The sequence below is a fragment of the Kogia breviceps genome, chromosome 15, assembly GCF_026419965.1.
Source record: "Kogia breviceps isolate mKogBre1 chromosome 15, mKogBre1 haplotype 1, whole genome shotgun sequence".
In the NCBI taxonomy this organism is placed as follows: domain Eukaryota; kingdom Metazoa; phylum Chordata; class Mammalia; order Artiodactyla; family Physeteridae; genus Kogia; species Kogia breviceps.
Window position 1 is genome coordinate 44145912 of NC_081324.1, and position 13542 is coordinate 44159453.

Genomic DNA, 13542 nt, shown 5'->3' on the forward strand with positions numbered 1-13542 from the left:
TCCTCCACGGCTCCCCCGCCTTCGCAGGCCCGCCTCTTCTGAGACTCAGACGCGGCTCCGACGGCGTCTGGCTTCCCCGTCTTCGGACTCCTCGGCTCTGCCCGCCGCGCGAGTCGCCCCGCGGCTCTTCGCCTGGTGTCCGCGGGCCGTGCGGGGGCGGCGCCGGCGGGGGCGCCTCACCCCGGGCCGGCGGCGGTAATGCTGCTGCGGTTGCCGCCCTTGCGGCCGGGCGGACAGCTGGCGGAGGCAGGAGCCGAAACCGGAGCGCCCTCGCCTGCGCTCGGCTCCCGCGGCCACCGCGGGACGCCGGGGCCCGGCGCGGCATGAGGAGGAGGCTGAGCGCTAGCGAGCGCCCAGCTCCTCTGCCCCTAGGGACCCCGCGGGCCCCGGCGCGTTGAGCGCGCCGGCTGCGGCCCCGGCGCCCACGCTAGCCCCGTGCAGGCACGAGACCCCGCGGCCCCGAGGAGGAGGCGGCGCAGGCCTGCTAAGCGCGGGCTGCCCGGACCCTGAGCTCAAGGACTTCGCCACCTGGACCCCGGCGGGCGCGGGCAGCCGGAGCCGCAGGGGAGCCCGGCGTGCTGCAGTCGGCCGGCCCTCTCCGCAGGGGCGCCGCGGCGCGCAGCCCGCACCTCTCCCCACTTAAAGCCCCTCCTCCCGCCGCTACCTGGCGTATCGAACGCGGGTCCTCGCCCTTTCACGGCCTCCTCGGGTCATTTGGTCCCCGGGGCCCCCCGCCCTGCGTCCCCTTCCCCCTTCCCGCGCGTCCTCCCACTCTTCCCCTCCCCCGGCTCCCCCGCCTCTCATTCATTCCGTCTGCTCCCTCCTCTCTCCTCCTTCCCGCTCTGGCCCCTGTATCCCAGATCCTCCCCGCGCGGACCCCGCTGCAGTCTCGGGGTTTTTAGCACATTCATGGAAGTTTAGGGCCTGGACGGTGCCCCCAAGTCCGCCTTGAGAGCGCAGCCCGAGCTGCCGGCCGGGAAGAGGAAGATGTCTGTGCTCAGGCGGATGATGCGGGTCTCCAATCGCTCCCTCCTCGTCTTCATCTTCTTCTTCTCCCTCTCCTCGTCTTGCCTCTACTTCATCTATGTGGCTCCGGGCATCGGTAAGCACCGAGACACACCCTCATTTCCCACGGTCACAGTGAAGGAAACGCAGCATGTTACTTACGGGATTTGGGAGCTGTATAAACAGGGGCCCGGCAGAAAGCATTTTATTTGAAATGCGATTTCAGACCTGTCACATAAACTGCTTCGGGGCATGGCTTTGGCGTGTGAGTTTTGTCAGTGCACGTTTAAACAACTTAAAGACTGCGTTACATGGACAGAGCAAAATAAGGTGTGATGGCCCGAGATGCCCTGTTCTCTTTCTTGAGTATTCATGACAGCTTTATCCATTTAATATTAAGTTTTTAAGCTTAAACTTAGTAATCGTAATTTTATTCAGACACTCAGTTATATTAACTAGTTGTAAAAATACGATGGAGAAATCCACAGTAGGGAATGTGATTGAGTTCAAGACTACTGTTCTAGTGTTCTAGGTCGCTTTTTTAGAATGGGGTCAATGAACATTTGTGCCACACTTCAGGAATTTTTAGGCGATGAGTTGTCTAGTAAAAACAATGCTCCATTGTTTAGTGTGCTTGGGTCTGCTTTTCAAGGGTAGGTGTTAGGATGAATTCTGAGATAAAATGATTAAATTAACAATTATGCAAGGTAGTTTACAATTTTAACCTATTTACCAGTTTTTCTTTTGGTTTCTAGTCCAAAATACACTTTTGTATAATCCTCTTTGAATTAGCCTCTTTAGTAAACATCCTGGTTTCTCAGCCCCTCTGGTTGAAAAGGTGCCAGTGTGGCGTTCTCATGACCCAAAAATCTGAACTTCATATGGATATTAAAACATTGTATTTCCAGAACTTTTCTGAGTTCTTCCAGGTTATTATGTATTTAATGTTAAATTAGTTAATAACATTGTGCATCTCCTATAATTTCTTTTTAGACATTAGTACTTTTTTGAACCAGTACCATTTCTCCCCTGAGTGAGCTAAAAATGTATGTGTGGACTCTTACAGAGTGAAAACACCTGCAGAATTTTAAGATGGAATTATTATCAGGGCATTGTCTCCCATGGTAGTAGATTATTTCAGTGGATTGCAGGGGGGAGGGAAGAAACAGACCTCACCAAACCTCATCAAGACTGTTGTGTTTCCTAAAAATTATGTGACTTTTCTTGATTAAATTTTCAGGTTCAAGTAGGATGTATAAGCTCAGAATGATGCTTGAGAAGGCATAAATTGTCGAAACCTTGATATCCTGAAATAGAAGTTTGGGGTTAAAGTTTGAAAAAAATATGAATATTTTAACATTATTTTCTTTTAATGCAGTTTTTTTCTTTAGGCTAAATTGGATACCTCTTGACGCCTGTAGTAGAAATGACAGTGATAGCTCAGTGGATTTGAGAGTAGTTAGCCAAAATATTCAGCAAGCTTTTTCTTAAACTTCTCTGCCATTTTGGAAGTCTTATCAATTAACTTCTCATTCTACAGCAGTTTTTACTTTCTTACGTAGCTCTTTAAAGGTTGGACATCTTTGGGGGATGTTATTTTATCAGATATTTTAACTTTGAGAGATTCTGGAGAAGTTTTTTTTTGCACTTAGATAACAATTTTCTTACTTTCTTGGTATTTTGAGTAACATATTAAAATTACGTTACTCCAGAAGCTAACCAAAGGAAATCAGAATTCCAGCTTTCACTTGATAGCCATTTATGTTATTACATTAATATATTATCTATAGATTCTTAAAATTCAATTGATGTGAGATAGTAATATATCTTTCTTATTTCTATACTTAATGTTTGCCATAGAAAAATCACTGACACGGCATAAAAATTTTGGCAGTTGTCTTCTAGGCAATTAGGTTGACATGATTTAAACTACTCTGTTCTTTTGGGTCTCCTAATTTATAACTTAAAAAAATTGATTGAAGCCAGTAAGAAGAATGAAAACCAAAACTTGTGAAGTGTTCACAATTTGTTAAACTGAATCTGTTTCTCAAACTAGCATTATTTAGCAGCAAAAAACCCTCCTTACTTTTAATTATTGAGAAGCAGTTTTCCAAAAGTCAAATTTTTGCTTGAAAGCTTGAATTTTGTCATTGGTAACACATACTGTCAGTTTTTCTTGAAGCGTCAGGCTTGTTTTGCTCTTTTTGGGGGAAATGTAGGTCAAATACAGAAGTCTAAATGACCATAGTTTTTCAGTTGTACCTTTAAGTAAAAATGATGTTCCCGTGAAAAAAATGTAGCTACTTCAGCTCACAATGCAATGATCTATTGCACAATTTGATTTTCAAGATAACCACAGTAGTTTGGTATGCTGCAGAAATGCCTTATGCGTACTTCTCGTTTCATCACATTTCTTTTTTCTTTTTTAAATTAATTTTTATTGGAGTATAGTTGATTTACAATGTTGTTTTACTTCTCAGTTATTACATATACATTTATCCACTCTTTTTTAGATTCTTTTCCCATATAGGTCATAACAGAGTATTGAGTAGAGTTCCCTGTGCTGTACAGTAGGCTCTTATTATCTGTTTTATATATAGTAGCATGTATGTGTCCATCCCAGTCTTCCAGTTTATCCCTCCCCCTGCTTCCCGCTTGGTAACCATGTTTTGTTTTCTACCTCTGCATCACAGATTTCTTATTAATGAGACATACCCCAAACTAATTAGGTTCTTATAACTAGTTTACGTTAGATATACATAGAATCTTTTTGAAATAATTCATATTTTAGCCTGAATTACATCTTGGGGCAGAATTTTCTTATGACTAAAATACATGTTATGTAAGAGAGCATTTTTTAATTGATCTTAAATCAATGTTTCAGATCTCTTCTGTTAAAAAATCCATATTGATCCTATCCACATCAACCTGTTTAGTAGACATCAATTGTATTTTCCTACATTTTTTGCCCAGAGACCTATTTTTGTCGTATGTCTTCCCCAGGCAGTCAGTCCTATCATTTTAGTTACTCTTGTTAGTCTCCTTCCTCAGTGTTCTCCTCTCCCTCTCTTCCTTCGGAGACGATAGTACCACACAGTTGTAGACAGCAGAATATGTTTAGTTTCCAATGTTTTCTCATGTGGCTCAACAACTTTTTGACTCCTTGGATTTTAATCTGCAATGAATTCCAGCAAACTCAAAACTCATTATTTTAAGAATAATTTGAGGGCTTCCCTGGTGGCACAGTGGTTGAGAGTCCGCCTGCCGATGCAGGGGACACGGGTTCGTGCCCCGGTCCGGGAGGATTCCACATGCCGCGGACCGGCTGGGCCCGTGAGCCATGGCCGCTGAGCCTGCGCGTACGGAGCCTGTGCTCCGCAACGAGAGAGGCCACAACAGTGAGAGGCCTGCGTACCGCAAAAAAAAAAAGAATAATTTGAAACACTTTCCTTGAAATTTCTAATTCATGCAAGAAACACAGGAACTTTCTTTATATTAGGAACTTTAGTACTAAGGGAAATTGGTCTGCAGACCACCCTCCACCCTGGAAATCCATGGACACATTGCTTAGCCCACCCGGTAGAGGCTGGTGCCCTGAATCTTTTCTCATTCTCGTTCTCCTTTTGTGCATGATTGCGAAAAGGTGAGTGCAGTCTTCCCCTAAGGTCTTGCCTTGGCTGAATTGAAAATGGAGTTCCATTTAGTGTGAAACTGTTTTCAGTATAACACAACATAGTCATTTACCTGCTGTTGTATCAAAGGAGTAGGTGAACTGACTTATAGATTCATTCAGCAAACATGAATAGAGCATCTCAGATAGACTAGACATTGTTTGAGGAAAATAGATGTCCAAGACAGAGTTCCTTCCCTCACACAATGGGATGAGCGCCGTGAAAGGGCTGCCTCGGGTCCTCAGAAAGCATGCCTTGGGGAGTGTGGTCTGGTTAAGAATTTCCAGAGGTGATGGATAGGGTTTATCTGGACTGAGCAAAGGGACTCTAGTCAGAGGGAATAGCATGTGCAAAGGTAGGTTCCAGAAAATAGGAGTATTTCCATCTGGCTACCATCTAGGGCGTGGGTTGGTAGATGGGCCACATTGGGAAGAGTCTTGGGTCTCCCCTGCCCAGCCTCCTGTTCTGGCACTTGGGGTCCCTGAACTTCCTGGCTGAGAGAAACTGGCCTTGGTTCACACAGCTTTATTAAAGCTGTCTGTGGTTAAGAAAGAAGTTGATGAGCCTTTAATCAGCCGGGCAGTATTGTGGGGGAGATTGCACAGCTCCCCTGGGAGTGGGAGATTTCAATGTCCATTTGACTCACCGATGGTCCTGACCTTTGCTAGACTCGCTTTCAGGCTGTTTTCTTCTTTGTGTAGAGGTGGAGTCCGGTTGGGCCACTTTGGTGTGAATTCCTGTGGGCCCGTTGAGGAATCACCTGGCCATGTGCTTTGCTTTTTTGGGTCTCAAGGAGGTTGGTGCCCTGCTGGGTCAGGTGGAGCTGGGGATATAGGTGGGCAGGGTGTGGGGGTGTGTTGTGGGAGCGTGTGGCTTAGTAGGTCCTTGCTCAAGGTCCCCCCGACGTTTTGGCTGGGTTTCTCTCTTTGCTCAGAGAGTAGCTTGTTAGTTGTCTGCAGCTTTCTTTTTTTTTTTGCAGTAGGAGGGCCTCTCACTGTTGTGGCCTCTCCCGTTGTGGAGCACAGGCTCCGGACACACAGGCTCAGCGGCCATGGCTCACGGGCCCAGCCGCTCCGCGGCATGTGGGATCTTCCCGGACCAGGGCATGAACCTGTGTCCCCTGCATCAGCAGGCGGACCCGCAGCCGCTGTGCCACCAGGGAAGCCCCTGCCTGCAGCTTTCTTACCACAGCCCTTTAGCCTCCTGGCTGGGTGAGTCTGTCTGGTTGTGCTCTTCTGAGCTGTTACAGTTTGCTCTGTGTTTCAAAGGTCCTTCTGGTTTCTTTCCTCACCAAGTTTTCTGGTCACCATGGCTCTTTTGGGGGGTTCTTTTGGTTTGGGCCACCGTGTCGGGTATTTCTTTTTTTCTGGGCCTCTCTTACTGGTCAGGCTTCCCATGCTAATATTTTTGTCTTGTAAGTAGCAGGAAACATCAGAAGTTCTGAAAAGGGGGATGCTGGAATCCTTTGTTTTAGAGCAGTTCTTCTGCATGGAGTGTGGGTTACAGAGGGCAGAGCCAGTGGCTGGGAGACCAGGTGGGAAGTTTTTTCAGTAGCTCAGGTGATAGAAGATTCGAACCTGATCAAGGTTGTAGTTGGATCAGGGCAGAGTGGAGAGGATGTGAATAGTGGGATTGAAGGAAAGGGAGAAGCTTGAAGAAAATGCTTGTATTCTGGCTTAGACAACCAGGTTGTGGGTCTTAGGGACTATAGAAAGGCAAGTGCCTTGAGGGGGTGATTTTGGTTAGAGATATAGAGTTGGGATGCTTATAGTATAGCCAGGAAGAACTTGTCAGTAGGTAGGCAGGTGGACATAAGGGCTTAGAGCCCAGGAGAAATGTCTAACTGGAGAGAGATTTGGGTGTCTTTGGCATATAGGTGAATGATACATATCTATTTTTCCCCTGACACACCTGAGTTAATAAAACTAACTTGTGCAAGCAGAAGTGACTCACTAAGTTAGTTACTCTTAAATGTTGGAATGATAGGGGTTAAATTGGAATATGAAGGAAGCCCAAGTGCAGTTTGAAGGGTTTCCCATGAGCCTCTGTTACCTTTTTCACTCCCCAGCCCTAAATGGGAAGCAGTGTGATTGACACTGTGGAAAGTTTAGATGGCTACCCAAGGAGAGCTGGTGGAGGCGGAAGACAAGGTAGCCGCAGGTGAAATCCATTAGCCTAGGGCAAGTGGAGAAATAGGAATAGGAAAATGAAGGAAGAGAGAGACCATGAAAGTGAAGAGAGACCTTCGCAAAAATAAATAAGTAAATAAAAATGACAATCAGCAAAACAAGCATTGCAGTGGGATATATAGTTCAGTGGGGTAAAGTCTGGAAGGAGAATAATGGATTTGGTAAGTAGGAGCTCTGTGACAGCCACTACAAGAGCTGTTTTTGTGGTGTCATAGGGCACCAGCCAGATTGCCTAGCCTTGGATTGGATTGCCTTGGGTTGGATTGTAAATCAGAGGCTAGATGAAAGTGGATCAAAGGAGCTTTATAAGATGGGAAGACCTGAGCTTATGTGGATGCTTAGGGAGTGAGGACACGGTTTGAAGATTTGAGGAAGGGGACAAATTACAACGTATGATCTAGGAAGACTTACTTCATTTACCTATTCATACATGTTTGTCTGTGGTTCTGCACTGAGCAGGACCCACATGGTCCCTGCCTTTATAGAGCTCATGGCCAGTGGGAAATTCGCATAGTTGCAGAGCAACTATTCTGGAAAAGAGTGTGGAGTGCAGTTTGCTATGGGGAGCCGGATGGGTGGATGGGGGCACTAGACTAGGCGTCAGGAAGAAGAGGGAGATTAAGCTGAGGCCAGAAGCTTAAGTTAGGTGATTAAAGGGTGGGCCTGGGGAAAAGTACTTCAGGTAGGAATGGGATATTTGAAGGCTAAGAGATGAGAGAGAAATGGAAAGTTTAAAGAAAAAGAAAAAGGGTAGGGGGCTAAAGCATAGAAATCAGAGAGACGTGTGGGCCGAAGCCAGAGAGAGGAATATGGGTCCAGTCATAGAGAACCTTGTAAGCTGGGTTTGAGAACTTGGACTTCAGCCTGAGGACAGTGTCAGACCACTGAGCTTAAATTTTAAGTAGGAGAGGGCTTCCCTGGTGGCTGAGAGTCCGCCTGCCGATGCAGGGGACGCGGGTTCATGCCCCAGTCCGGGAAGATCCCACATGCCGCAGAGCGGCTGGGCCCGTGAACCATGGCTGCGCCGCCTGCGCGTCCGGAGCCTGTGCTCCGCAACGAGAGAGGCCATAGCAGTGAGAGGCCCGCATACCGCAAAAAAAAAAAAAAGAAAAAAAAAATTCAGTAGGAGAGTGACATGATCAGGTTTGCATTTTAGAAGTACTTAGGCTGTACTGGTGTGGATGGATTAAAGTCAGCAATTCTGGAATCAGAGAGACCAGGTAGAGGGAGTGGGATCAAGTATATGGGTAGATTAATTTTGGAGATGGGAGAGGAGATAAAGACATTCATGATAGCAAAAATTAGATGCATATGTTGAGGGAGGTTGAGGACATGCGTATCTAATAAGGTGGGTGACTGAGCTCTTAGAGTGAGCAGCTCTGTTTATGTGAACAAATGTTAGTATGAACTGTTTCCTAGACTAGGTTAAGAGATTTGGTTTCTACCTTGGCACGTACTAGAGGCTTAGTGAAGAGTTGTTGAGCGACTGTTTCCGATTAAATCACTTCTTTTGGTATGGCAGCTCCAGTTCATTCTCTTCCCTGCCCACTCATGAATACCATTCTAGTGTTGGATGTTAGACACCTTGGAAGAATACGGTGGGGCTGGCAGGGGGTGAGGAACAGTGGAGAAAATGCCAGGATTGGTCAGTATATTAGTTATCTATTACTTTGTAACAAATTACCTCCAAATTTAGGGGCTTAAACCAACAAACATGTATTATCTCATAGTTTCTGTGGCCAGGAATTTGGACACGGTTTGGCTGGATGCCTCTGGTTCAAGGTCTCTTACTTGGTTACAGAGTGTAGGTCAGGGCTGTGGTTGGAGGCTCCACTGGGGGAGGATCTGCTCCCAAGTTCACCCACTTGCATCTGGGCAGGATCCTGTTCCCTGAGGGTTGTTGGACTGAAGACTTTGCTTCTTCGCAGGTTATTGGCTGGAGGCCTCACTCAGTTCCTTGTCGTGGCACCTCTCCATTGGGCAGCTCCCAGCCCCATTGCTTTCGCCATATTTTCTTTGTCAGAAAAGAGTCTCTAGGTCCAGTGCACACTCAAGGGGCAGGGGAGCCTTCTCAGAGACTGCTTACCACCATCAGGTTGCCATTCTTTTATTTTTATTATTTTATTCTCTGGTTGCCATTCTTGAGCGTATATGTTAACTCAGCTATATTGTTTCAGCATGAGTGAATCTAAATCCTATGACCTTGTGGGAAATTAGGTATTTTTGAAGGGGATATTGATTCATTGAAATCTGACAATGCTAAATACCATTCTCCATGTTACTGTTTTATAAGTAAATTGACGTCTATTAAACAACGTGGCAGAATGAGGTAGTGACGCATTTATTCTGCAGCAGTGTTTCATTACTACTTTTTAATGTTTATTAAAGGTAAAAATAGCCGTGTCTGTGGATACCTTAAAAAGAGAAATGCCTAATCTAGGTTTGTCGTCTCTGTATTGGTAGGTATTCCAAATACTTTTTGGAATTTTGTTGGGAACAGAATGCATTTTCCTCTCAGGGCAGTGTTACATGTATAGAGGGTGAGTAATTTCCTTACCCATCTTGTGACCAGCCTGTTTATCACAGGATGTACTGCGAAGCTTCTCAGGACACATATGCTTGTGCGCATGGCATTAGGCTCTGGTGGTTGCAGCTGTGGCTAAGCCTCTTGCCACCGGAGCCCCTCTGTCTGAGGGCCCCAGGCCATGGGAACTTTGGACACAGAGGTCTTGGCTCTGGAGCCAGAGCTGTGTGCAGAGCAGCCCCAGGAGCAAGATCCCAGAGGTCTGCTATTGGAGCTCCACACCCCCCGCCCCATGCTAGGAGAATGGCCTTGTAAAGGAAGAGAAGGAAAGGCTCCTAAAGATCACCACTTGCCCAGAGTCTCACGCATTGTTGTTGGAAGAACTGAAGTGGATGATTTTTGGAAAAGCTGAACTGTGCCCCTTGGGATTTCTGTGCCTGAGTTGCCCTGGAATATTGAAGATTTGGGGGACATATGACCTCTATCTTCTTCAGCTTTAAGGAATACCCCACAGAGAAGAGAGGAGACTCTTCTGGATAGTGTGAGAGCAGTGAGCATAATTACAGGGCAGGTTTTCCACTGTAAAGAAGCCAAACCAGACCATTCTAACTGAGCTGTAAACAACGAAATAAGCGGCCTGCTAAGTGTTCCTTCCATTACCTGTTCTCCAGCCGAGACCACAGATTAAGGCTGGAGAGAAGGTGCTTTTTTGGGGGACTGGACAGACTTCTCAGCCCCTTGCACTCGTTCCTCGGTGCTGTGTTCATCTCTGCAGCCCTCTCGCTCTTCCACCTGTGCCCACTTCTACCCACCTGCCTTTGTGACTCCTCTTCCCTTTCAAGCCTGCGCCGCATGTTTGTCTTAACCTGAGTGAAAATGTGGAGGTGGTGAGAAGGAGGTGCGTTGTGGAGAGATTTTCTAGAACTTGGATTTCCTAGGTCCTATTTGGTAGTTCTGGCGAATGGAGAGCCCCTCCGGCTTTGTGTGTTTACAGTTATCTCCTTCCGGTCCATTTTCCTGGCCGCCTCAGACCATGCTAGCCCTTGTCACCACTGCTTGGACTGCACTTTTTTTTTTTTTTTTTTACCAGTTTAATCACAGCAGCCTGCCCCCAGCTCTTTCTCCCTTGTCTTCTCTTTTTTCTGTTTTTCCGTCTGAATCTCTTTCTTTTTCTTTTTTTGATTCCTAGAGGCTCCAGTGATTGAATATTTATAAAGTCTTTTCTTTCCACTTCTGCCTTTTGTCAGGATAATAACAAAGAGAATAATACACAAGTAATATTGTGATTGGAGTTGAAGATTGGGTCCATTGAAGGTTAAAAGGTTTTCTGAGGATACCTACAATGCCATGGAAAATTGTTTACTCTAGTTATTACTAGGTATTTTTACTCATGTCTTGGGCCCACTGGAGAGTTTCAGGTAGCACCCCAATTTTATTTCTCTCTAGCATGTATATCCTATACTGGGTCAACTTAATTTTTTCTGTTTCATGGGCATACTTGTTTTCCGTCATAGCAGAACTTGACAAGAGTTCAGTTTAAACCACAGCAAAAACCCTCCTCAGTTAAAATAGGAAAGATAGCTTAAAGGATGTTTGTCAGTTTTATTTTTGGCTATGTGGCACGGCAAAATGTTTAGGAAAACATAACTTAGTGATTTTAAATCTCAAATTTGTAATTAACCTTTTTTCTCCAGAGGCGTAATAAGTATGACTTCCTGTTCGCATCTTTGTTTTCATGATTAATTTTCTCGAGTTAGTAAAAGTCTTTGGCCCTGTGAGGTCTTTGTGTTGTATGTTCGTTAGGGATGAAACATAGATTCTTCATTGTCTGAATGAATTGTTCATAAATTAGAAAGCTGTATAAAAGAGGATGTATTTGGTATAAGTTAAACTAATTACGAAAGGAAGCTTCGACTTTCTTGCTTGTTATAAATGTTAATGATGTTTAGAGAATGGTTTTTCAATTTTCAAACATGAAGGTGCTTAAGCCTTATCTAAGGCAACCCAGGTCTTATCACCAGAGATTCTGATTGTGATCCTGGTTGATTTAAAATTAATACTTCAGGTAATTCTGGACCCTGGGAACTTATTTCTTTTCTTTTAAAATTTATTGATTTATTTTAGTTTTGGCTACATTGGGTCTTCATTGCTGCACGTGGGCTTTCTCTAGTTGCAGTGAGTGGGGGCTACTTTTCCTTGCCGTGCACGGGCTTCTCGTTGCAGTGGCTTCTCTTGTTGCGGAGCACGGGCTCTAGGCACGTGGGCTTCAGTAGTTGTGGCACGTGGGCTCAGTAGCTGTGGTGCACGGGCTTAGTTGCTCCGCAGCATGTGGGATCTTTCTGGACCAGGGCTGGAAGCCGTGTGCCCTGCATTGGCAGGCGAATTCTCAACCACAGCGCCACCAGGGAAGCCCCTGGGAACTTATTTCTGACAAACACCCCAAATGGTTGGGAAATAATTTAGCGCTAAATAGTCTTACTTTTTAGACTGGTTATCTCATATCATTTGATCTTTCATAGAACTAATCTTACCTGTTAAAAAATGGATTAATTTGTTTATAGCAGCATGTTTTACTGGAGACAGAAATGGCTATCACAGTGAAGAATTTTTTTCCTCCAGAATGGAAATGGGCAGAATGGACAGACAGGTTGTTTAAGACAACCAGGATCATATGTTTCTTTATGAGTCTGCACTGACTATGTGATTGAGTTATATAGGTTGATCCTAAATTTGTTATTTAGTAATTTTAATTATTAGAAAGATACACTGTAATTCACTTAACAAGGTCAGTAAAAGTTATTTAAGCGTGTGGCCTTACATGTTAGCCAATGGAAGTAATTTCAAAACAAAAGACTTATAAAAGCCTATAATATTTTCATAGCTAAGCAGCTCTATGAGGTTTGTTACTATACCATGATATCTTAATTGAAATATTATCTCTTTCTTTCTTTTTAAATATTTGGAGCTTGCTAGTGTTAATAATTCTTTACTGAAATCATGTTATATATATTGCCTTCTTGGTAATTAAGTTAATCGCTCAGATATTATGACTTCTAATTATAGTGCAATTTCCAGTTTGACTTGGAGGAAGAGAACTTGGGCTTTATTTTCATTTGAGTCAAGAGACCAGTGGTAGGGACTTCCCTGGCAGTCCAGTGGGTAAGACTGTGCACTCCCAACGCAGGGGGCCTGGGTTCGATCCCTGGTCGGGGAGCTAGATCCTGAATGCCACAACTAAGAAGTCTGCATGCAGTGACTAAAAGATCCCACGTGCTGCAGCTAAGACCCGGTGCAGCCAAAAGATAAAATAAATAAATAAATAAAAATAAATCTTTAAAAAGAGACCAATGGTAGAGAATGAGAAGATGCCTTGTTTTTTGATTTAAAAATATGCTCTAGCTTTGGAAATCTTTGAAATTCATTTCCCATGCTGTGTCCCCTTTCTCCTGCCTGTAATACTTACTTTCATGATTACATAAGTTGAAATTATGAAAGGTATTTTAATTGTGAAAACACAGGGAAATTGGGGATGGTTGTAAGACATAGTTCAAAGAGGTCTCCCTTTTATTTTTTCTCAAGATAGCATTCTTAAGTGGGTAGAGGTTCATTTCGCATTCACTTTAAATGTATTCTGAAATCATTCATTTTCAGCAGATTTATAATGTTTCCTGGATGTGTTTATTTATGGTTTCATCTTTTAGTCTGTAATTTCATTAGGTAAGTTTCCTTACTGATTAGATTAAATATGTAATTGTCTGCATTTTTCCTTCCTTGATTCCCTCATTTCCTCTTGATTCTACTTTGCTCTAATGTGGTTTATAGCTCAACTCTTCAGGCTCCTGTCATGCTTTAAAGAGGCTTTTGTGTTTAAGTGAATAACAGTGAATTAACAAATGACAGTACTGAGAGCTATCGTGTGTTAGATCATGTGTTCAGAGTCTAGTTTTTGAATTTTCAGCTTAGTTTAAACTAGGCTGAACTGATGATCTGGTTGTTGTAGAAGTAATTCCGATGTTTTAGGCAGTTTATTCTTTTTCAGGATTTTGGTTTTTACAGAGGAACCCCCATGGCTTCTTAGTTTCTGGTACTGCTTGGTAGTTGGTAGTTATTCAACGAATATTTATTGAATAAACACGTTTCTACCCTGAACATC

The 13542-nt window shown here is 44.3% G+C and overlaps 1 protein-coding gene across 2 annotated transcripts in view; it reads left to right on the plus strand.

The window, feature by feature from the left end:
* The first annotated feature begins 339 nt into the window (after positions 1-339).
* The window catches only part of B4GALT6 (beta-1,4-galactosyltransferase 6), a 61311-nt gene continuing 48108 nt past the window's right edge, over positions 340-13542 (plus strand). Inside the window, exon 1 of one of the 2 annotated variants that reach the window (XM_067014910.1) lies at positions 340-1102. Coding sequence is in view for 1 of the 2 variants with exons in the window: in XM_059040275.2 (XP_058896258.1) it covers positions 988-1102 (115 nt within the window). In the remaining variant the exon portion in view is untranslated. The remainder of the gene's footprint in view (positions 1103-13542) is intronic. The other variant, XM_059040275.2, reaches the window with a different exon arrangement.